Source organism: Triturus cristatus, chromosome 8 (genome assembly GCF_964204655.1).
Source record: "Triturus cristatus chromosome 8, aTriCri1.1, whole genome shotgun sequence".
In the NCBI taxonomy this organism is placed as follows: Eukaryota; Metazoa; Chordata; class Amphibia; order Caudata; family Salamandridae; genus Triturus; species Triturus cristatus.
In genome coordinates, this window is record NC_140591.1 from 759667873 (window position 1) to 759692035 (window position 24163).

At 44.5% G+C, this 24163-nt stretch overlaps 1 protein-coding gene across 5 annotated transcripts in view; it reads right to left on the reverse strand.

Moving 5' to 3' along the window:
• SHROOM2 (shroom family member 2) overlaps positions 1-24163 on the reverse strand; it is a 463222-nt gene that overhangs the window by 28799 nt on the left and 410260 nt on the right. For all 5 annotated transcript variants that reach the window (XM_085622195.1, XM_085622198.1, XM_085622197.1 and 2 more), the window contains one exon: positions 13510-13699. In XM_085622195.1, the coding sequence (XP_085478321.1) occupies positions 13510-13699 (190 nt within the window). The remainder of the gene's footprint in view (positions 1-13509; positions 13700-24163) is intronic.

Consider the following 24163-nt stretch of genomic DNA (forward strand, 5'->3'; position numbering starts at 1 on the left):
CCATCCAGACCAATCAGGCTTTATGCCTCGGCGTAATACTGCCCTGAACCTGCGCAGGGTGCACGGGGTACTGGGTAGGGCCCGACCATGCGCTAGGACGCGATCATAGCGTCCTTAGAAGCTACTATGGCTTTTGACACCCTGGAATGGCCTTATCTATTTGCAGTGCTAACAAAACTCGGACTTGGCCCGGTCTTTATCAGTTGGGTGTAACTTCTCTATGCTGACCCCATGGCGCAGGTGGTCGTAAATAACAAAAAATCCGCCCCCTTTGTGCTCGGTCGTGGCACTAGACAGGGCTGCCCCCGCTCTCCCCTGCTATTCGCTCTGGCCCTCGAACCCCTTGCAGTGTGGCTACGCAACGACGTGGTCATTCGCGGGTTACACTGGGCACCGGGATGGGAGGACCGTATATCCCTGTACGCAGACGATGTTCTCCTCTACCTTGCCTCCCCCAAGAGATCCCTTATTGTATTGTTTGACATCCTAGACATCTTTGGAAGATACTCTGGGTTCCGGATCAATTGGCAGAAGTCTCTCATATATGTCCTCAGCGGGGACTCCCCACAATTGCCTCGAAATTGCCCGATATCAGTGGTCGCTGACGGATTCAAATACTTAGGCATATTTATCTCCCTGGATCCGGCACTCCGATATTCACGCAACTTGGCCCCACCCTTGCAACGCCTTAAAAGCGACATCATACATTTCCTTGTTGGGCAAAGCTGCATTATTCAAAATGATGTCCTTACCACGCTTCCTTTATGCACTTCAAAACGCTGCAGACCCGGTACCTAATTCGTATTTTGGGGAGATAGAGGGCCTACAGAGGGACCTCCTTTGGGGTGGACGGCCACGCATAGCCTTAACAAAGCTCACGCTTGGGTGGTATGATGGTGGAATTGGATTGCCGGACATTAAAAAATATTATTGTGTAGCTCATCTCATAGCCATCAATCATGGCACCTATGGCTCCCCTGACGCCCCGGGATTCCGTATGAACCGCTGGATCCTTCCCAGCGGAGAGTACGGCCGCGCACTGTACTCCACACCTGGCAAGTTCCCACTGACGGGGCCCACTAGGCACACAGTTAAGGTATGGCACGCCGCGACACAATCTCTGGGTTGGGCCAACAGACTAACACTTGCTACCCCGCTTTGGGACTCACAAAAGCTAGGATACCTGGGCGACTCAAAAGGGTTTGACAAGTGGGACCTAATCGGTATTTCCACTATCGGAGATCTATGGGCGGCGGAGGGAGTAAAGCCGTTTAGTACACTCCAGACTCAATACTCACTTGCTGACATAGAGTTGTTCAGATACCTTCAGGTTCGACATGCACTACGGGCCGCACTACCAAGGGGCGCCTCCTTACCAGATAGCTCCCCACTGGAGGACAGACTCCTTGACGGGCATCTGCCTGAACGTGCCATATCCCTGACGTACAGGAAACTAATTAATAACATGCGTGATCCTCTGACCCTACTGCGGGAGAAATGGACGGAGGACGGTATAGAATTGGATGACGAAGGATGGCAGACAGCGATCTCGTCCCCTAAAACAGTAGCAATATCGGCGCAGCTCCGCCTGGTGCAACTAAAAGTCTTGCACAGAATATATATAACAGGGCCTCAACTGGTACACATGGGGGGACACACGGATGGGTCTTGTAGACGGGGGTGTTCCCAGCCAGGTATTTTCATATACATCATATGGCATTGCAGGCTAATTCAGGAGTACTGGCACAAGATACACTCAATCATGAGTGAAACCCTAGAGATTGAAATCCGGCCGGAAGCTCCCAGATGCCTCCTTAATATCTGGGAACCCACAGACCTCAACGCCTACGCCATACAATGGGTCACACTCGATTGCATGATTGCCAAGAGGAATATTGCACAGCACTGGGGGGCATCACAGGCACCCACAATAACGGACTGGAAAAAGGACCTAGATTGGTGCATGCAACGGGAAAAATCTGTGTACATTGTGAGGGGTTGCCCCCGGAAATGGTCCAAGATATGGACCCCCTGGAACCTATATCGAGGTGAAATATGTACCCCCCCCAGACTTCACGATGTAGATGTCTCCCCTTCCCCGTGATTCCAATTGCACCATCATTTTATGCATTGATGAATCCTTGTGCTTGCAATTACCTATGCTGTGTTACTATGAAACTATGCCTTGAAGTCGATGTTTTTCTAATAAAAAGAGTTTTTAAAAAAAAAGAAAGTTCTATATATAAATATTATCGAACTTTTCTAGAGGTAAACAAAAGTTATTGGTGGAATGCTTGTATTAATCTCGCCGACTGGTAGTTACTTGGCGTCGCACTCCAATATTGGTTCTTTTAATTTTTTTGTAACACTATGCCTCTCGGCACAGTAATCAGCCATATGCAAATCAGTCTCAGTCCAGTTCAAATAGGAACAGTGCACCCGAACTACCAGGACAAGTCCCCTCCAGATGGAAACACAAGCAACCACAGACCAGTTTGCACTTACTGAGGTCTCATCTATGCTGATTTGTATACGACTGGGATCTGCCTACTGTGACACAGTGTGAGAAAAACGAAGGACTAGGATGCTGTCTGATTGATCACCATGCCAATGGATGAGATTAATTCAATACTTTTTTCACTGCTTAGTTTTTTTTTAGCTGTTCACTTTACTAAGAGTTAATAGTATCACTGAGCAGATTATAAGGTGTTTACTTTGAGTAAGCGGGAAATCAAAAAGTCTGGGAGGCTTTCCATGAGAGTTCTGCCTAAAATGTTATAGTAAGCGCATAGCAAAGCTTTCAATTTGAATAATAATAATGTCTTTGTTTTTGATAAGGCTGTAAATTCTTTGCAAGAGGCAATGCTATAGCAAAATAAAACAAGCAATGCCAAAGCCAATAGTTCTCGCGTATGAAAGAGCTACTGGCTTTGCAAATGTGTTCTAGCCATGTTGTACACCAGCATGGCTGCTGTTCAGCATGGCTAAAAATTAATGGCGCAGACGAGAGTGGTGTGGAGTGTCGTAGAGTGGAATAGCAAAGAGTGGAGTAGAGTAGCACAGAAAGTTGTGTATTGGAGTGGTGCAGAGTAGACTGATGTGGTGCGTAATGGCGTAGAGTGAAGTGGTGTAGAGTGCAGAAGCATGCAATGCAGCGGAGTAGATTCGCGTGTTGCATAGTAGAGTGCAGTGGCATATAATGCAGTGATTCAGAGTGGAGTGGTCCATAGTAGGTTAGCATGCGATGCAGTGGCATACAGTGCTGTAGAGTGGTGCAGAGTAGAATGGCCTAGAGTGGTGCAGAGTTGAGTATAGTGGCATACAGCGCTGATGCGAAGAGTGCAGTGACGTTGAGTGCAGTGCTGTAGAGTACAGTGGCATTGAGTGGAGTGATGGAAAGTAGAGTGATGTAGGGTGCATTGGCATAGAATGCAGTAGTACAGAGAAAAGTGCACTAGAGTTTAGTGATGTAGAGTGAAGTGTTGCAGAGCAGAGTGGCACAGAATGCAGTGGTGATGAGGGCGTAGAGTACTTTGGCGTAGAGTTGAGTTGAGAGGCGTAGAGTGCAGTGGTGTTGAGTACAGTGGTGCAGAGTAGAGTGCAGTGGCGTAGAGTGGCAAAGAGTAGAATAGAGTGCAATGGAATGACGTTTAGTGTATTAGTGTAGAGTGCTGCAGAATATAGTGGCATAGAGTGCAGGGGAGTAGAGTGAAGTGGCATACAACGCAGCATCGTAGAATGCAGTGGCATAGATTCAAGTGGTGAATGGCAGAAAGGAGTGGTATAGAGTGCAGTGGTGAACAGTAGAGTGGCATAGAGTGCAGTGGTGCACAGTAGAGTGGCATAGAATAAAGTGGGACAGAGTGCAGTGGTGCCGGGTAGAGTATAGTGGTATAAAGTAAAGTGGCGTGGAGAGGCATTGAGTGGAGAGCTGCAGAATGGAGTGCTGCAGAGTGTAGAGTGGAGTGCTGCAGAGTGCAGTAGTGCAGAGTAGAGTGACGAAGAATGCAGTGTCGAAGAGTACAGTGCTATAGAGTGCAGTGGTGTAGAGTGGGGTGGAGAGCAGTGGATTATGCTACAGTTGTGCAGAGTAGAGTGCAGGTGTGTACAGTGGAGTGGCATAGAGCGCAGTGGCATAGAGTAGATTGTTTCAGAGTAGAGTGAAGTGGCATAGAGAGAAGTGGGGCAGGGAAGAGTGGAGTGGCATAGAGTAATGGCATAAAGTGGTGCAGATTAGAATGGCGTACAGTGGATTGGCATAGAGTAATTTTTTGCAGAGTGGCATAGAGTCGATTTTTGCAGAGTAGAGTGCACTGGCCTAGACTGGAGTAGTGTAGAGTAGAGTGCACTAGCATTGACTAGAGTGGCGCAGAGCAGAAAGTCATAGAGTGAAGGGATGTGGAGTGCAGTGGGGTGGAGTGGTGCAGAGTAGAATGCAGTGGCATAGAGTGCAGTGATGTAGTGTAAAGTGGAGTGGTGCAGAGTACAGTGCAGAGTAGATTGGAGTGGCGTTGAGTGTTAGGAATGCTGGTGTGGTAGCACACTGCCATTACAGATAACACTTTTTCAATTGAAATGACCATTACATTTGCACAGACATGTAGTTTTAATAATAAAACTATACAGTGCACAAACGATAATGTATGGAAATGGCATTAGCTGGTGTTTAATTTGTTTTGATCATATTGAGAAATTTCTTTCCAACATGCTTCTGAATAAATAAAAAAAAAATCTTTATTTGTGCTTTGCTAATTCAGATATATTTTGAAATACTTGCAAAGTTAATTTAAATGTTGTTGTGTGCTAGAAACGCATCACTTTTCTCTACCCCAGTATCCAGCAACATAGTCACATAGATCGTCTCACTTTGAAGTTGGAGAAAGAAAACTAAAGACCATGCTCCCTCAGAAGACAGAGTATATAATTTGACTCATGCATTTGAATGCATAGCAAATGTGACAAGATAAGAACAAGATTTACAGACCAGTTTACAGAAAAGAGCACTCATGTAAGAATAAAAGGAGATGTAGTGTGAAAAATATTTGCTCCTCGGGAGGGATGAACTGAACCTGGACAGCCTAAAACAAATAAAGTCAGCACATAGAAAGCCAGAAAATGTGAGTTACAAACCACAAAGCCATTGGTATGCGATGGGCAGAATATAGTCCCAGGGAAGCTTTCTGAATGTCCCCAAGATGTCTTTAGCAAACCAGACAGTTGCGCTGTCAGGAAGGCTTCGATCTAATGATATTAGCTTCTACCATTATATATCTTTACATATGTTATCAATTAATTTACCAACATTTTGCTTTAAAAGTATTAAACTTTCTCTAATTTCTTGTGTAATAAGAACTATACAGTTCTTTAACTACTAAAATGTTTCAAACAGAATGGTACTGTACAATTTCGGTGTTCCTACCGTATCGTGCAATTGAAAACACTTTTATGCTACCAGTGTGCAGATCTCCAATTTGCGACTTTTTTAGATGGTAAAAAAAAGACCACTCAGCAGAACGTGTCAGTGGGAGGGCCTTGAGAACTCTACGGTCAGATGGAGCATCCACCACAAAGGGCATTACCAAAGTTAAGCAATTTGTTCTTCTGATGGATTCTTCTAACTGCAGATTCTTCACCTTTAGAACAGATACTCCAGCAGTACCTCATAGAGGTGGAGGGTCTGTGGAGTGGGCTCAGACCAAAATGTCCTGCAGGACTGAATAAACAAACTAACCTTCCTGTCGGACCTGGCCTGTCAAAGGAGTAGTGTTTTGTGAACATGTAAACTGACATCCATGTCTCCACATGACGGATGTCAAGAACTGGCACTCCATGGGTCAAATACAAAGTAGCAGCCATGACCCTGGTGGAGCGAGACCTCAATCCATATGGCTTCTTGTCTAAAGCGTTGCGATAGATGTAAATACTCAAGACAATTTTGGGGTCCAGGCGATGGTATCTCTCCTCCTATTCGAGGGGTGAGGCGGGGCAAAGAGCGTTGGGAGGATGACTGGTTGCCCAAAAGTGAAAGGACGTCATGAATGAGGCAAAAACCACTGCCCTGGTTCTCAACACCAATTTACCTGGAAAAAGAGTGGAAGGTGACTGCACCAAGAGAACCTAGAGCTCACTAACAAAACGATCTGAAGTGACTGGAATGAGAAAGATGGTTTTGAAAGTAAGTAAACCCGATGGAAATGCTGTGCATTAGCTCACATGGGGTACACATGACGAAAGTAACACAACCAGATGATGGACGGAGTACTGAAACGTTTCAAACACTCAGCCCCAGTCAGTGATCTGGGTTAAATCCATTGTTCTTTTGCTCACCATGCCACCACAGTTTGGACTCCGCCATTTGCAAATCAGTCTTGACCCTGCTCCCCATGGGAGCAGTCCAGCACAAATTGCCAGTCCAGGTCCTTCCTGAGCCGCAAACACCGGTATCACCCCTTATCAGCCAGGCTAGCTTGAATCCAGTGGCACAGTGAGCACAGGACCCACGTCTGGGTATACCCTTCCCACTCAGGGCGACAAAAGGAAAACGAACAGATGAGGGATGGAATGTGACCAAATCAAACATTCACACTAGTCACATCATTTTTTGTGCACCACGCCACCCCAGTTTGCACCCAGCCATATGCAAATCAGTCTTGACCCTGCTCCACACGGGAACAGTCCAGTCCTAACAGTCAGGCCAGGTCGTCCATCAGGGGTGATACCCTGAAACCGGCCTTAGGATGCTTGTTTCCGGTCCAGGGAGCCCTTTTTTGACCATCTTACCAATAAATGGAACCACACCTTGATTACAGAACTCTCCCCTGGGGATATTCGGCAGAGCAATCGACTTGCACACATTATTCTCAATGTCTCAAGGCCCATTGTCTTAAAACTCTGTATGATTTATACTATACACCACAAAGATTGCACAAATAGGGCCTCATGGAAAATTCTAATTGTTTTGGCAGGCAAAGTTCAGAAGCAGATGATAGTCATGTTTTGCTTCCTGTCCAATTATTGTGCCCTACTGGACACAAGTGTTTGATCAACTTAACAGGTTGTTGAAGATAAATATTGGTCTGGAATCCAGACTATCAAGCTGGGCTACCCGCCCCGTAAACCTCTTCATTTGAGCAGGATCTTCTTCTTTGCTGTGACTGTGGCCAGGCTGGGCACTTCACATGTTTGGCTACAGAGGGAAGTCCTCGACTACAAAGCATGGTGGCAGGAATTTATTTTTCTCAGCGGTCTAGAAATTTCCATCAAACGTAATGATACGCAACATAGAACGAAAAAAGAATTTGAAAGGATCTCTCTCTCTCTCTCCAATGGCTTCCCCAACCCAGCAGGAATGCATCTCTCACCGCCATCAGCTCTGGGTGGAGAAGGGGTCTACAGCTAGTCAAGTTAGAATTGAGCAGCCAGCACTGCAGATCTTGTGAAGTCCTCTGAAACCTGGATGACATCCAACAGGTTTCCTTAGTGATGGGCACACTGAGACTTCATATCCCTTTGCAGAGCAGGTGTATGTACCTGATGAAGTAGACCAGCAGAATGCATGAAGCCAGCATGCCAAGAAGCCTCAGAGCCGTTCTCACCGAGATCCAGGACCGAAGCTTAAACATCGGGATCATGGCCTGTATGTCTTAGACTCACTGCGAGGGAGGAAACGCCTGGAACTGCACCGTGTACAGAAGAGCTTCAATAAAAGGAAGCCATGTGTGACTTCGGCTCATTGATCAAGAACCCCAAGGATGTCAAGAGGTTTCCCATCATCGGGAGGGGGTCTATGACTGACTACGGCAAGCCTACATGCAACGACCAGTCATCGAGGTAGGGGAAAGATGAGATCCTCAGCCTCCGAAGATTGTCAGTGACTACCATTAAATGAGCACCCAAGGGGTGCTTGTAAGACCAGAAGGGAGCACAGAAAACTGAACATGCTCCTGGTCTACCTTGAAAGGCAGGTAAATTCTGTGGTACTGCTGGGTGGGGATTTAAGTACATGTCATGCAGATCTAAGTCAATCATCCGGTTGCCTGGATTGAAGGCAGATAGAACTTGGGCCGGTGTGAGAATCTGAATTTGCCCTTCAGCAGGAAGGGCTTTCAGACAGTGGAGATCTAAAATTGGACACATGCCTTCATCCTTCTTCTGCATAAGCAAATAGCCCACTCTTCTACAGCCAGTAAGGTCTGCACCTCTTGTAGTAAGATGGAGAGGTGCATAATGACCTAACAGGCAAACCACATGGACCAACCATAATTGCAAGCTAGCAGAAGAGAGCATTGGCTTCCTGGTACCTCAGTTCTTTTTGACTACCTGAAGGAGGCTGAATAAAAAGAATTGAAATGTACTTTGCTGGTGGAAGACTGGACTACCAAATACTCAGGAGTAGGATGCTACATAAGAAAATGAAGGTTGCCAGACACTGGCCTGTGGTGTCTGGCCACCTGTACTCCGATGAAGGACATTTTTCTCAACTTTAACTGAAGGCAGCTGTTGGTCTAGGACCGCAGCATGCATGTCTAATCACAATGGAAAATGAAGTAGTCTTTTCTGTTGGGGTCGAAGGGGCAACATCAACCCTGTTTCAAGGGAAGCATCAAGCCCACAAGCCTCCTGAAATCCAAGTGTACGCTGTTGTTATTGTAATGGGGGTTAAAATTGTCCCAATCATCACCATCATCAGTGTCAGGTGGTGGCTAACTCCGGTCAGAATCTGAGCCAAAGCCACAATGAAGCCTCTGAAGAAGGCTCTCTGGTAGAGGATGTAGTATGTCTGAATAAGAATGTACAGGACCCGGGTGCACTGGTGTGGAGTCGTAGACTGACCGTGGTCAGGGCTGGGACACATTCAGTTTGGGGTTAGACACCAGATTTGGGGGGCTTGACCTGTGGCACCCGCGAGGATGAAGAAGGAATTGGTATTGCAGCAGGAGTGTAAGTTGGCATTTGAGTTGGTGGCCAACCCGAGGCAGGTTCGTGGGGCTTAGATGGCACCAAGAGTGAACCTGCAAGCAATAATCTGGAAGGAAGCCCTTGCTGATCCTTGGGTCCTGAAGAAACACTAGAGGAAACCGGAAGAGTGCCAAACATATGCATTATGGCCTCACTAAAGTCCATGACCTCTTGCGGCGTTGCCGATGGTTCGGGAAATTCAGGGTGCGGCAGGACAAGTTGTAGCATCAGTTCCTCTAGTAGGGATCAAGAGCAAGATCAATTCATAACTTGAAGCCCTCCCAACTTCTCGTTAGACAGAGTCTGGATGGATGGGGTCAAGTAGTACTTCGGCTTCTTATGCAACTTCTTCAATTTTGACTTCGACTTACTCGATGACATAGACCACAAAGAAGACCCGTTGTGGGAGTGACCTCGAGAACAGGAAAGGTCTACGCCCTTGGCTTAGAGTAGAAGTGTTACTTGCCTGAGGTCCATGACTTCTTTGGGATGAAAAAGGGTGGCACTTATATGCAGCTCTACGCCATCACTTCTGGGACAGAACAAGGTCAACGCAGAGCCGCACAGCACCACCTAGTGTGCAGTGGGCACTGCTGTGAAAACGCCTGGATCCAGTCTGGTGCGTGGGGAATATTCTAAATATGAGGAATCTGCAGTTAGATGTATTTAAGAGCAACTTGAATTATTTTAGCCTACTGGGATACTTTTCATGCTTATACCAAAAAAACCTTGGCATCATAGTCAAATGCCATGTAGTCATCATCTCATTGTCCTGATAGATTTACAACGGTAAACAAATTTGTCATGTATTCTATGAATAATAATTGGCCTAGTGTCAAAACAATACTCCGTACTTTGTATCTCTTTCTGTCCTGTTCATGCTTAATATTTTAGGCTTATTACATTCCTTAATCATGAAGGGAAAATTGCACTACTAGGTCCTGATTCACTTAGCCATTTGTGCAACTAAATTGTACTTAAATGCTAAAATTGCTTGTTTTACGAGTAAGAATCCTGTTTTGGTAACCGCAAAATCACAAGGAGTATTTTACAGTGATTTACACATGCATAATATCACCATGCGACAACGTATCCTATGGTAGGCTCTGGTGGTATCCGGCGGGGAGACGCTGTCATGTGCTCTAGGTCTGGGTCTACCTGCGGGTAGACATCATAGTCCTCCTAGGGATCTTCAGAGACCTTCAGAGACCCCAGGGTAGACTGGGGAAAAGTAATCTGCCACAGAATAAGGCTAGAACTGCTGGCACCAGAAAAAGACTCCAGAGACCCTTGAGAAGAAGGCATAAGGGGTTAAGGTGTTTGTAGTGGAGGCAATGGTGGAGGTGAGGTGATGAAGGTGGAGGAATCTTGTCTTTCGGTCTCTTGGATGGCAAGATGGGCAAAGGAGTGGCCGGAGGCAGGCCTTCCTCAATGGCAAGCCTGTGTTTCTTGGGTAGTTTTCTCTGAAGTCGAGATGTTTCCTGAGCATGGTTGGATGATGACTCTCCTCTGCTGTTCGTCCAGCTCCTGCTGTAGTCTTTCAAGGATTGGGCATTCCTCAGTGTCGACAGTGGAGGGCTTCAAGCCGACAATGGTTTTGGCACGAACAGCAGCTGCTTTGGAGCTGGTGAAGGTTTCAGCTTCGATGATGGAGCTGACTTTAATGGTTCGCACCGACCAAGGTCCTTTGGGTGTGGCCAGTTGATGATTGAGGCATCTGGGAGGGTCTTTTCTCAGCTCGGAAGCCTTGGCTCCTGTCACCAGCACTTGGAGGTGCGGGTGCCAGTGGTATCAGCATAGGTTTAACGTCCGTCTCAAAAACAGTGGTGTGCAGCTCCAGTGTGTTGCCGTTTTGGAGGGGTTTGGGGCATCGACAGAACTCGGCATGGTCTTCAAGCGTGGACCAGAGCCGACCAAGGTGGATGAAGCATCCTCACACACTTCAACTTCCTCCAAGATCTTCTCCTTGCCTGACTACAAGACGTTGAGGCCAATGAACACAGGGATTGAGCTGGTGTTCTGTAAAGTGTGGCGATTCACTGAATGATTTCTCCTCTTCTTAAGCACCAACGTTATCAGCCACACCGAAAATGTCTGACGTTTCTGAAGAGAATTACACCATCCTGCTGTGGGCCTACCATCGGTTCAGGCGCAGGTGTAGAGTCTTCTGGCTGAGGAATGTCAAGCAACAGTCGCAACTGCTCTCATTATACTCTTGCGAGAGACAAAGCTAACAGAGGGTGTGGTGATCAGACCTGGGGCATTTGGAATGACCGAGGGGCATCTCTTGAAAGGCGTCTGTTTCATTACTTCGGGTACGTGTTCATTCTTTGAAGGGTAGGCTGGACCATGCAGTGGCCCTTAGGACCGTGAGGGCTAGAAGGCCAGTTCGGTCAAGGAACATGGGCTGAAGGAATGGAATCAACAGTGATAGCAGAGAGCACGTGGAAGAAGACTTCTTGCAACAGTTGGAAGGCAACAGAATACAAGGCCACAATGGGAACTGACAAACTCATTGAGACCGGAAGAATGCGAAATCACGTACAAAACCGATGGCAAAATAAATAAATAAATAAATTAAATAAAAACCAACAATATATTCGATGCCCATGCGCATCCAAGACCAGAGGAGGAGTTGTTGAGACCTTGTGACTCGAAATGAAAAACTTCTTCAAAGATAAGCAAGTTGCAATCGTCTGATCCCTAGACTAGATTACAGGAGTTTGCAGAGCATGTGTATCTGCGAATACACATGCTACGAACAGTAAGATTCTTGCATGGTTTTTAAATCAAGCATTTTTCCTCTTACAGACGCATAGATATCTTTACTGCTACAATGAGAGAAAGCAGTAAAGGGGCCTGAGAGAGAACATTGAGAGTGGAGTGGAGTGGAGTGGAGCGAAACGAGACAGAAAGGTGCAATTAAGAAGCTCGAGGAAGGCACAGAATGGGAAAAAGACGCTCATTTGCTTTGTGTTTGCATGGTTACACCTTTTAGCATTTTAGTTGGTTTAGCTTTACTACTCTGCAATTCAGGTTGCTTTGAAAATCTGTATGCATATCTCTCAATGTAAAGGTCTCTGATGCATGCCACACCTTGAATTCTTTGGCTATTGAGATTAAATAAAGAACAGAAAGGGGCATTCACAAGGATCTACCCATGCTACCAAATCTGTAGGGCTTCTAAAACCGTCAGCAGTGAAGTGGTTTTCATTTCAGAATCCTTATTTCATATTATTTTTTTTTACATCCACCTTGTTTTTCAGTTGCAAATGATGTGTTCTGTGACTCATGAGTAAAATAATACTGAAATTGTTAAGCAAATAGCTGGGGTTCAAGAATATTCTTCCAATCCTCACAAACCCCAGAAGGACTTAAACAGTTACAGTACACTTACACCAGACAGAAAGGTTTCGGTACACCTTTGGTGAAAGGGCTGATTTCACAAACATATACTTGTTCATAATACGGTTATTTATGGCTTCTGTTGGAAGCCATTAGAGTGCACCACCGATCGAAATCCAGTTATTCACTGCTATTGCATAATAGTATGATGTTTTCACTGTTGTGACGTCAATCGAGAAAGAACACACTTTCCCACAGTTTGAATGCATCGCTAGTGTCTGTAGAGACATGAACAAGGTGGCGGAAAGGTGGCTGGTGGCCTCCAATCAACATTTGTCCCTGTCATCGCAGGTCTACACAGACCTGTGTTGGGCAGGGAGGGAAGGCCCAGAAGGTGGTGGCGATAGGTTGGACGAGCCTAGTTTTTTTTTATCCATATGGGTAAAGGTGGTGGGTTATCTGTAAAGGATGGTGGCAGTGGGTTGCAGGAAGTCAGGATTTTTTTTTCAATGTGGGTAAGAGGGAACGTAAATGTCGAGGGTGGCTGGGGCCAAGGTTTTTTAATCTTTGGGAGGGAGGTCCATATTAAGTATGGAAGGTTCCCCTGTGACTCCTCTGCCCCCGTGTAGATGTTGAAAGCTGGGGCCAAATATTTGGGGGTTGCATTGGGGTAATATAAAACATAAAGTTAAAGGTAGTAAAAAGTGAACAACAGATGTTTTTCACCTCCCGTTTCTGAGAGACATCATAGATACATCGAGGTTTGCTCTAATTATCTATTTGATGTCGCTTGGGGCCCTTTAATGTAAAACATTCCCCTTACTCACTGTTACCCATCTACAATTCTACATGTTATACATGGCCCATACACATTCACTATCTTAAAAAGGCTTTTCAAAATGCTGTTATGCACGGCAATTACATTGTACCAGTGAGAAACAACGCTTCTTTCCTACTGCTGTGACATAACTATGTTCAAAGCTGGATCTGCAGCCAATCTCTTCAGTACATGTTTATTTGTATGTTCAAAATGCTCACAACAGTAGACAGGCTTGAAACCCATAAATAACATAAAACTGCATGCGGGTAGCTTGGCTCTCATTGCCTATTACTCTGACCTCCTTTGTGAAAAAATACACACACTCCCGTTATTGAGTTGCCCATCTATAATTCTACACGATGACGCTCTACGGTAGGACGGCTCACCTTCTTTTCGGAGAGGTTGTGGTCCAGCTCTTCCTCTGAGTCCTCTTGGGGCTGCTGCTCTTGGTCTTGAAGCTGCTGCTGTTGCATGTCCTTCATTTTGATGAGGAGCTCCGCCTTGGGGGCAGAGGTGCTATAGTAGGCGGAGCTGGTGGTCAGGGATATAGCAGAAGGCACGCTCTGCTCGTCCTTCCTAGGAAACCGAAATATTCATGAATGTAAATATATTCTATATAACTCAACAGTGTAAATTAGACTTCAAATAATCTAAGTTTTGCTCTTTGTTGGGCGTGATATTTTTGAAGAAAGAAAAACAGATGTTCTAAACTGGTGAAGTCCACAAGCAAAAAACAACAAGCATTGGCATAGCCAATAGATCTCGCCTTTGGGGTCTTATAAGTATTTAGTTATGCAGCACAATATCATTGGTGCAACACCACCAACTGTTGCATGGCTCAAAACTTGTAAGGTCCCAAAGGCGAGACCTAATGGCTATGCCACTGCTTGTTTAAATTTTACAAAGTGGTCCAATCCATTACCAATTTGGTTACTGCTTGAGTGAGCCACATGTTATACTAAATTAAAACCTTGTTCATCTATTCCACTGAAGTACATTATTTCATTCCCATCAGGCATTTGACTTTAGTATACTGAAAATGTTTCAACGAGCTTCAGTAACAGGCAAGGCATGAACAGCAAGGCCAGGAGCACAGCAAGATTTATTGACAGTATACAAAGAATAGGAAAAAGTGGATAAGGCCTGATAAAAAAAAATTCGGATCACAACGTGCTGATATGTTTCTGCCTGCCATAGGTGCAAATTAAAGTTTGAGACAGCAAATAAGTGACTATTCTGTGGGCAGCCGGTAAAATATGTGCTGTGTGCGTGAGTCTCCATGAGCTTGCTGCAAGGGAGACCCACATTAAAATATATGAGCTACCTAAAACACCTGAAATCCGCCTGCTTCTCAAGGTTTACTTGCAGTCAATTTAGACATTTTTTATACCTCAATTTTGCTTTGCATGTCAGTGATTTGAAAAATGGCCAGTTTTCACCCATATGGCAAATTGGTGGATTACTTCTCTCACCACAAATTCCATAGATCCGCTCCATATAATCCATCATAGATTTTCTCAATGCTCCAACCTGCACAACTCACTCATGCAGACTTTCCAGTAGGTGGAAAACAATAGTATATCATGTGAAATTGTAAATGTAACAATTGTTTTTTCCATAGGGAGAATTTGGTTCCCCAGGGAAAAGCGTTTCACCTACGCCTCCGTTAGAGATAAGCGTCTCCCATTCCCATCCACCCAAGAAAGTCACTTGTATCTCTCACTAGACTAACACGACTTCATTTCCTGGGTGCACGCCCACCTGCTGAAATCTAAATATATACAAGCCTACGTTTGCGAGTATCCATCTATTTGAATAGGGTAGCTAGCTCATGCTAAAATTATACAAACCCAGGCTATAACTAATATTCACAGCTTTGGAAAATATGTCACCCTTGCTGAGTTTCCATTTAAGTGCACTTTGCTATTGGAAAATCCCACAAATCCGGGTTCTATGAATTATGGTGTGATATTTATGAATGGAAAATAATTTTCCCACATCTTAATGCCATGCGGGTTGTAATGTTTTTGAAATATAGCCTGGAGCTAAGGAAGCGAGGGGCAGGGCAGTGTGTGAACTAAAGGGGCAAGAAGCAGCAAAGGCAGTGATTGATCATATACAAAAAGGAGCACAGGAGAAGGGGTAGTGTGTGAGGAAAATGGACAGGGAGCTGTGAGGGCAGTGTGTGAGCAGAAGTGGCTGCGAGTGGAGACAGCACTGAGTCTTCAGATGGGGCAGGGAAGAGGCAGTAGTGTATGAACGGGGGAAGTTTGTGAACAGAAATGGCAGAGGGGGGAATGAGTGTTCAGCGATGGCATGCAGCAGATGAGGCACAGGGCGATCAGAAGAGGAAAGGGAGCAGGATGGAACGAGTGTGTGGGTGAAGGACAAGGCAGAGAAATGGCAATGAAAATAATGTTATGAAATGATCTTAAAATCTATCACAATTAACACATTTCAGAAGTGGATAAGCCTGGTGTATTCCAGTACTCTCTATAGGTCTTACCAAGTTATATTCAAAATAGGGAAATGTGTTTTGCGCCGTACCAATAAATTTGTGAACCTGGCTCCCATGGTCATAACCTGACACGAAAATAAACAGAGGTGCACCCATTTACGTTTTTTGCAGGTTCATATAGCGCTAGCTCAACCCGCAGGTATCGGGGCACTTTACATGAGCATCAGTTACATAAGACAAGGTAACTTTTTTTCCGAATTCGAAACTGGCTCCCGTTCCAAAGTTGACAGCTCTGAACACAATGCCACACCCTCTACCATACTTCCCGTTTCCTTCTGTGAAGTGTCTGTGATGCTCTCTCATTCAAAGTATTTCACCCAAGGGTAGCAGCGCGTGCCGCACAAGAGGCATAAGGACAACAGACACGGTGAGTGTGCTGTTTGTCCGGCCAAACGTCTGCATACAGCAGCACAGAAAGAACACAACACAATTAACAATTCAGAGGGAAGAAATGTAAAATATCACGGATAAAATCGATAAATGTGCGTGGGAGTTACACCGCTGGCATTATTCTAAACCAACTAACAAAAATGTGTCGCTAAGAAAGCAGCTACACTTTAGCGTGGTGAGCGGTGTATGAAATAAACAGTCGTGCGCACAACACAAATCATATGTTACTTACTTAATTAAAGCAGCAAACACGCACCGCTGAGCATCGTGCAGGCTGTGCGTCGTTAATGACTCATTAAGGCAAGCTTGTAGTAAAATCTGGTACTACATCAAAGAGCTGTGGTGTCACTGAAAAGGCAGATACCCCGCGGCTGAAACAATTATGAGCAATCCTGTTAAATGCCCAGAGCAAACAAAGCGTTTCCCTTGCCGGAGCGAGCCAGGGGCACCATGTGTTTTCGATGATTACTAACACATGGCGCCGCTCGCTCCCGCAAGTGAATCTCCAGACGTGCACTCGTTGCCATTGAAGGCAATGGAACGCCTGCACATATTAGCCTGAAAAAGGCAATCGATGGCTACAGGTCTCTATCCTACGCAGCGCATGCGCACTGCGTAGGCGAGACCTAAAAAACGAGAAAGCCTCTGCTCGATCGGCTACCAGCAGAAGCACAACACGAAAGATACCTAACAATTTCAAAGACTAATTATATATTTTCAGTCTGTTTAAATTACAAGTTTGAGTAAATTATGCTTGTGTCAAAGCGGTTTTCTGATTGCTAATTGTAGGAAGTTAAGACTCACGAAGGCTTGCTAAGATTTAAATTACCCCAGCGCCAACATTACTGCTTTATAACTACTTGTGAGAACCAGAGGAGCCGCATGCCTGCAGTCCTTGACGCAAAAGGAGGCATGCCTACAACGGATTCTGGGCCCCCAGCTGCCTTCATATTACAGAGCATGAACTAGTCTGTCAGCTATACAGGCTCCCTCTTGCAAATGTACTTCCGCAGCCTCAGAAGAAGAAAAAGTTCTTGACAGGTTTCTGGCCTCTTCCAGACCTTTTGATACTACCATTGATCTAAATTATAAATTAGCAATAGAAAAAATATACAAACCATCACAAAAGTGAAGTAGGACAGAGAACCGGCAAGACACATCCGATTCAGAGTGAATCAGCACGGGGCTGAATGAGCTAAACAGGTATTTAAAAGATGTTGATTTCACAATCCAAGATAAGCGAATGAAGCAGCCTACAACTCTCCACCTATAGCAAACTTCAATCTCCACCCCTTAAACTGTGCTTTTGTATATCATGAAACACTGCAACGTTAGAGGGAGCCGCAATTTTCTGTTATGCCACTGGTGGATGCTGGAGGTCCCTGGTACAGCGCTTGAGTATGCAAACTATCAAGGCACTATCCCAAAGCACAGGAAAAACAAGATGGGATGCAGATTCCCTGTCCTGGGGGCAATGTTGGCACAATGCTGAAAAACCTTTCACTGGCTGCCTTCCTAAGGACAATCAAAAAGGCCTGGGAAAGAGATCTGATAGAATGGTCCCTGGTGAAGGGTCTCATATGAGGACTGCTAGAAGAGATGGCATAGCTGTGGAAGATCTAGCCACATAGGTGGATATGATTCAATTACCAGATTCACCAGATACCGGACCGCTATAGACACCAGGGACCAGACAATGCAAAATCTTGGTGAGAGAGAGAGTCACCAATACCACGAGAGTGTCACCACTAACTATTTGATAAACATGAACTTGCAAGTAATAAGGGGGAACATGTCAGATAATCACATAAAGAGAATAGAACAACTGAGAGCATATTGTGGTGATTCATGTTAATAATGTAAGTAATGTCTAATCCTGCAATGAATTCTTCCAGTCCAGACTACTTATACGACAACAAGGTAGTCTAAATGTCATGTCTGCACTGAGTTGTCTTTGGAATGAACAGTTTGTTGCATCTCCCCAAAAAAAGATTAATAAAAATATATATACAGGTTGTCCCTCAGGCTTCGTAGATAGTGTGAGTCATACTTGAAGAGTGTGTTCCGTTCAGTTGGTTTCCTATAGAGATCACTAAATAGGAGGCCTTCCTCAACTTGGAGAGTCAGGTCCAAAAAATCAATAGCTTCGCTGCTGTAGGCCATGGTGAACTGTATATCACTCGATCTGTTATTCAGCCAGTCTTTGAAGTCGTTGAAGTCACTTGTAGACACAGGCCATATCATTATCACATCGTCTATGTAACGTTTCCAAACAGCGATGCGGTCTAAGTACGGATTGTTGAGACTGTATAGGTATTCATCTTCATAATCGTCCATGAAGATAAGATGTTGGCCAGGCTAGGTGCATAGCCAGCCCCCATCGCCATACCCTTTGACTGGCTTGCCAAAACACCATCTGCATAATAACATCTTGTTTGGTGTGTAAATAGATACAAGACCCAGTGCCTGTGCTGATTATTTACAATTGTGAAATATGCATAATACTTTATGTTTTGTTTAAGAATGCGAATACCCTTCGACTGGCTTGCCTTGTCACAATGACGCTGTACGCCACGGATTGTCCCACAGAATGCATAATTTACATTCCTTGTTCACGCTAGCTATCTCTGTGATGCTCACCGTCATGCTTGCCGGCATCTAGCTGCTGCCCTCGCCCGCACATCACACGTGCATGCACGCAGGCTCAGCGTGTATGTAAGCCTGTCAGTAGCTCCCGTGCTCGCTATGAGACAGCCGCAGTGCACCAGGACTTATGCCTGGTGTCGCATTTAGGACTGGAATAAACTCCCCTGCGCAATACGGATTGACTTCTTTTGCCGCAGGTAAGTCCCCAGAGCGGGTCCCGGCTCGACAATAGACCAGGCATTCACGGTCTTGTATTTTTTAATCATGGCGTAAGTCACAGACCCATTCTGATGCACTACATCCCACTTACTTTAGATTCTTCTATGCCCACACTTGCCCAGCCACGTGGGCCATCGAGACCACGGCGGGTAAGTTTATACTTTGGGCCACCTTGTTCTGCTTTGCAGTAATAGCTTGAGGTCTTTTACAGGATGAAGGACCGGAGTGTACATTTCTTTAAAACTTGTATGTTCACTCCTAGATAGCCCCACTCGGACCGGTTGCGCTTATTGAATCACCTGAAGACCTATCATTCTTGATGGGTCTTTAGGGCTACTTGATTTTCCCCCCCTGTTTTAGCATTAATTTCCGTGCCCTGGTGAGCACGCCATATGGAACACACCTTGATTCATACTTTTCTTATCCATAGGCTGTCCCTTCTATCATCCCCCACCCTTGTCCTGATGAAGACCCGCCATGACTTCTTAATTAAGCCTTGACAGGGTTGAAACGTCGACGATCCCACACGGTTCAGATCTATCGAATCTCTCGCTGCAAATGAATGAATAATTTGTACATTCGCCAGAGTCATTGCTTTGTTCTGATATTCTGACCATAATCATTCTCTTCCCTTGTACATACTGTATATTTAATCACCTTGCACATATCATATGCACTGTATTCTATCACTGAGCACCAAAGGTCACACTGGTACACATCACTTTAGATTTCACCTTGTCTTGACAGCCTTGATCATAATTTGCAAGTATATATAAATGCTTTAATTTAAATAAATATCAGTATACTCATCAACTTGCGTCCTTGTTTTGCTATGTGTTCCATTGTTTCAAAATTCTGTGTATAACATCATTTCTGGTTACAAAAGAAATAGCGTACAAAGAATTATTTTTTCTAAAGGAAATATTTCTTATACCCGACAGAACCATTGTTGTTTTTTGCAGACTTAAGAAAGTAAGCAACAAAAGAAAAAGAAAACCAAAGCCTTCCCTTGGATTCAGAAGCTTCTAAAACTTTGGGACCGCAGTGTAATCACACCAGAGTGAATCCAAAGCAGACAAAATAATGATAGGAAATGAACAATCACAGAGGAGTGGAGGTCCCAAAAAAACACAAAAACTTGCTTTTAGCAGGGAGCCCCTTCTGGATTTTTGAGAGACCCTCACCCACCAGAATTCAACGGTGGCACGCTTCATCATCGGGTTGGCATTCAGGCACCTAGTATGACTGAGTGGGCTCAAACTCCTACCGGCGGGAGCGCTCCTAAATTACATTGTCAGTGGGATCTGTGAAGTGTCGAAGTAGGCATACCGGCCAGGCCGGCACCCTTGACGAATGTGTGACTGCATGGTTTGCCCACCTCTAAGTTGCCCTATGGGTCTCCAGTGAGCCCTATCTGGCGGTACGTATCCAGGAATTGAGTAAGTCAGTGACTTACAAGAGTTAACAGTTTTATCTCACTCTTTCTTTTTCACTTACACTTCACAAGGAGTGATCAATGTTATACCTAGTATAGAATAGTGTCTGAATACCTAAGCTGTATTCAGACACTATTCTAACTGTTTTTATTTTCTACAGGTTACACTAGATTAACTTTATTGACACCAGAGGTACCCCCACATTTTTTAGGGTGCTTTAAGGGTGGTCACTTTTCACTACATGTGTTGGGTGTCCACCACCAAAAAATGTGTAGGTAGTATTTCTATTAGGTCCTGAGGAATTGCCATCGAACTGATAATAGGGCAAGAAACATGTTGACCTCACATTTCAGCGTATAATAGCACAACATTGGGTGATCATACGCGATTCTTTTTATTTTTAATTAGGGGAGGAACCAAATTCATTAAAATTATCTTGATTGGAATATTTTTCACTATTTTAACTTCACTATACACTTCCACATTCACCTACACTAAGACTCTCACTTACACTTCACCTGTCGGCTTCGGAATAAAGATCTCCGTTAAGTAGGCCCCATCACGGGCGCCTGATCGGGCATTGCAGCGCCGGCCCGAGTAGGAGCAGGCCCGATGATGAAGCAAGACACCTTCTTGTCAGGTGTGTGAGGGTTTTTTCCAACAAGGAGATCACTCTCCTGCTTTTTACTGGTGGTTGCTTTACAGTTAGTATCTGTATTTTTTCTTGTTGTTAGGAACTGCATACTCATTGTTTATACATGAATACCTAAGCACACAGGGATCTGTCATAGAGAGGTCCAGAGGAAAGCCACAAGACCTAGTTCGGGCCCATGTGGCTAAAACATGTAGGCCACGATTACATAGATGATGTCAGGGACCATTGCCAACCCTAGCTACATCCCTTCACAATTTAACCTCACTTTGAATCCCAGAAACATAATAAAATAAGAAAGGGATATCTGATGTAATGTTAACATACACTTCACAGACACCACTGACAATTTCATTTAGAAGTGTTCCCTTCATCAGGAGGTTGACCCAATCTGACACACTAGGTGCCTGAGTGCCAACCCGATGATGTAACATGAAACCAGTGAATTCCAGTAGGTGAGGGTCTCTTAAAAAAACTCTAAGTGAGTCGCTGTTACTCCCCTGTGATTTGTTATCTTCAGTTTGCTACTGGAACTTGGGTGGAGATAGATCCAAACTTCTATTTACCCATTTTTGATTCTTATATTTAACATCATGACAGTGACTACCACATATTGTTCTAGAGCGAAGCTGCTGCATGCTTGAACTTGTAGCCCCTTGCTTGCTGGAGGCCTTTCTATGCTATTGACTTGCCTGTCAACAAACACGTGTCCCAGTAAAGCAAAGATCTAAAACTGACCTTTTCCAAAAAGATTCAGAACTAGTGAAGATGCATTGTGCCTTTATCTGTGGGGCTTCTGGCAACGTTTATTGTGCCAACATGCTATTTTATGGCAGATCGGGAGCTGAGTGAGAGTGGAGATTCACACCAACTTTGCATACCAAACTTGTCGCCTAACTGCAGTTTAAGAGGTCCCACCTGGAAGCTTTCATTTCCATGTGCTCTCTGTGTCCCACCAACCTCAGTCACATACCAATGCCCCTTTCTAATGACTGCTCTGATGGCAACCAACCGTGGCATCGGAAGCAGAAATTGGGCAAAACTGGCAGAAATGAATGCTCTACAGCTGCTCCTTATTTGAGCCATAACCGTTGTGCCGTCATACCTCTGTAAAAAGCCTCAAGTACACATATTTGAAATTACAAAAATAAGTTAAATATTGCCTTTATCGCAGACAACCAATTCACCTCAACTTACTCCCAATCCATAATGAACCTATGCTAAATGACTACACAATCACATAGTAACCACATGCCGACAAAGCAGACTGACATCAACATCAAACACATTCACCCCAAACACAATACTCTGATCATCATTCTGCTCATCCATCGAGTATCAATCAAATTGTGTATCCTTTACTAACAACCTGTATTTATTAACCTTCGCTACCAACCAGGTGAGTACAACAAACACTTCAGGGCAGAATTCTATTATTTTACATCAACTGTCACCAACACAATCTATCTCGGGATTTAATTTTCTTATTAGATGTTGCCCCAATGACAGTGAAAGGCTATTTCTCAGTCACCCTCGCCTCAATTCATGAAACACCATCAAGACATCCTAAAGGCAATACAACAGGACTAATCTCAGCAGTAACATCCTGACCTGTCCATACTAACGAACAATAGATAGGTCTGCTCACTGTGCCAAGATTTTAAGAATAAAAGTCGGCAAACCTTGCACCACACTTCGAAAGGGCAAACAAAATCACAGAATGTTCATTCAAAAACTTTACTTTTGATGCACTCCAGCAAACACTCATTGTTGTCCCCACCCAGACTATCTACATACATGGAATCAGTCCTTGACTACCTGATCTCTGCTGACAGAGCTCTTTCAGACATACATGCTCCTTGTAGCACAAAACATCTCTAACATAAGACGTCTGGACACTGGTACATGTAAGCACAAAGAGGATCAAAAGACTTTTGCAGACTTCAAATGACAAGATGCAATTCCCAAACTACACCTGGCCACAGAGCTCACAAACAGAACATCAACAAATTGAAATCAGACTGGAATCCAAAAACTATAGAGAAGGCTTACAAAATCAAAACACTCTTAAGACAGTCAAATGCTGTGCCAACATTCTCAGCCAAGCACCCACTCTAAGCATAACTCTACTGACATGCCCTTGCACCATCCCTCACTTTTGTCAACTTCTCTATCCCAGCACGTTCGTTTGGAGCCACCCTAAAAGCATGACTGTTCCTCTCCTCAAGAAATCTCACTTGGCCCCAGATGAACCCCCAGTCCCTCAGATTATCCATCTGTCCTACGCAGAGAAACGCCCACATAGGGTTGTCTCTATTCAACTGCAGGAGCATATTCACCTCAATCTGCTTCTTTAACTAATATCTGGAACCTAACACCCCCCCCCCCCCAAAAAAAAAAACCATAAAACACTCACTCCATTCAAATCACATCTCTGACCATTTCTAGTGCAAGGATACCTCCACAAAAACATATAACGCACTACAGAACATCAAAGACAAAAGACAATTTAAGTTTCTTATGAAAAGCTCTAGATTGAACTCATTAAAGCATAACCAGTAGAAATAATACTTCTAAATTAGATACAACGCATATTTCAAATAATTCAGTGGAAAAGGTTTCATTCGTAAATCAAAGAATTAGAGCATAGGTTTATACGACTCAATACCTTTGTTGGGTGTGAATCAAAAGCCTTTCAGTGTACCTTCCAATACAGAAACGTTTTAACTTATTTTATAAACCTTTGTGTAGCACACACTGCACATCAATTGCTCCCAGGGTTCAGTGAAAATGTGAGGAGAGCGAGCCAACTATGCCAGAGATTAGAAAACAAACATTTTCAGTTGTTTTATGAATATAACGGCGATGGTAGAGCTATGTAGGTACTCAGGAACGTGCACTTTTTTATAGGCTGAAAGGAGATTGAGGTAGTTAATGCGGCATAGCCTGAATTACAAATATTTTTTCAGTTACTCTAGTTCTGAGATTTTAAAGCATTTAAATGCGGGATTAAGTGTCCTGAAAATGACCCTGGCCGTTAATGGGGGATTTTGTGTTACTAGATGTTTTGTACCGGCCACAGGTGAGGTGTGAGGAGCATTCTGTGTGTTTTGCTGTGTGTTTATCTGGTAGACAGGCAGCCAAATGCGTTGGGTCGTTGCAGTTGTCTAAGCATGAGT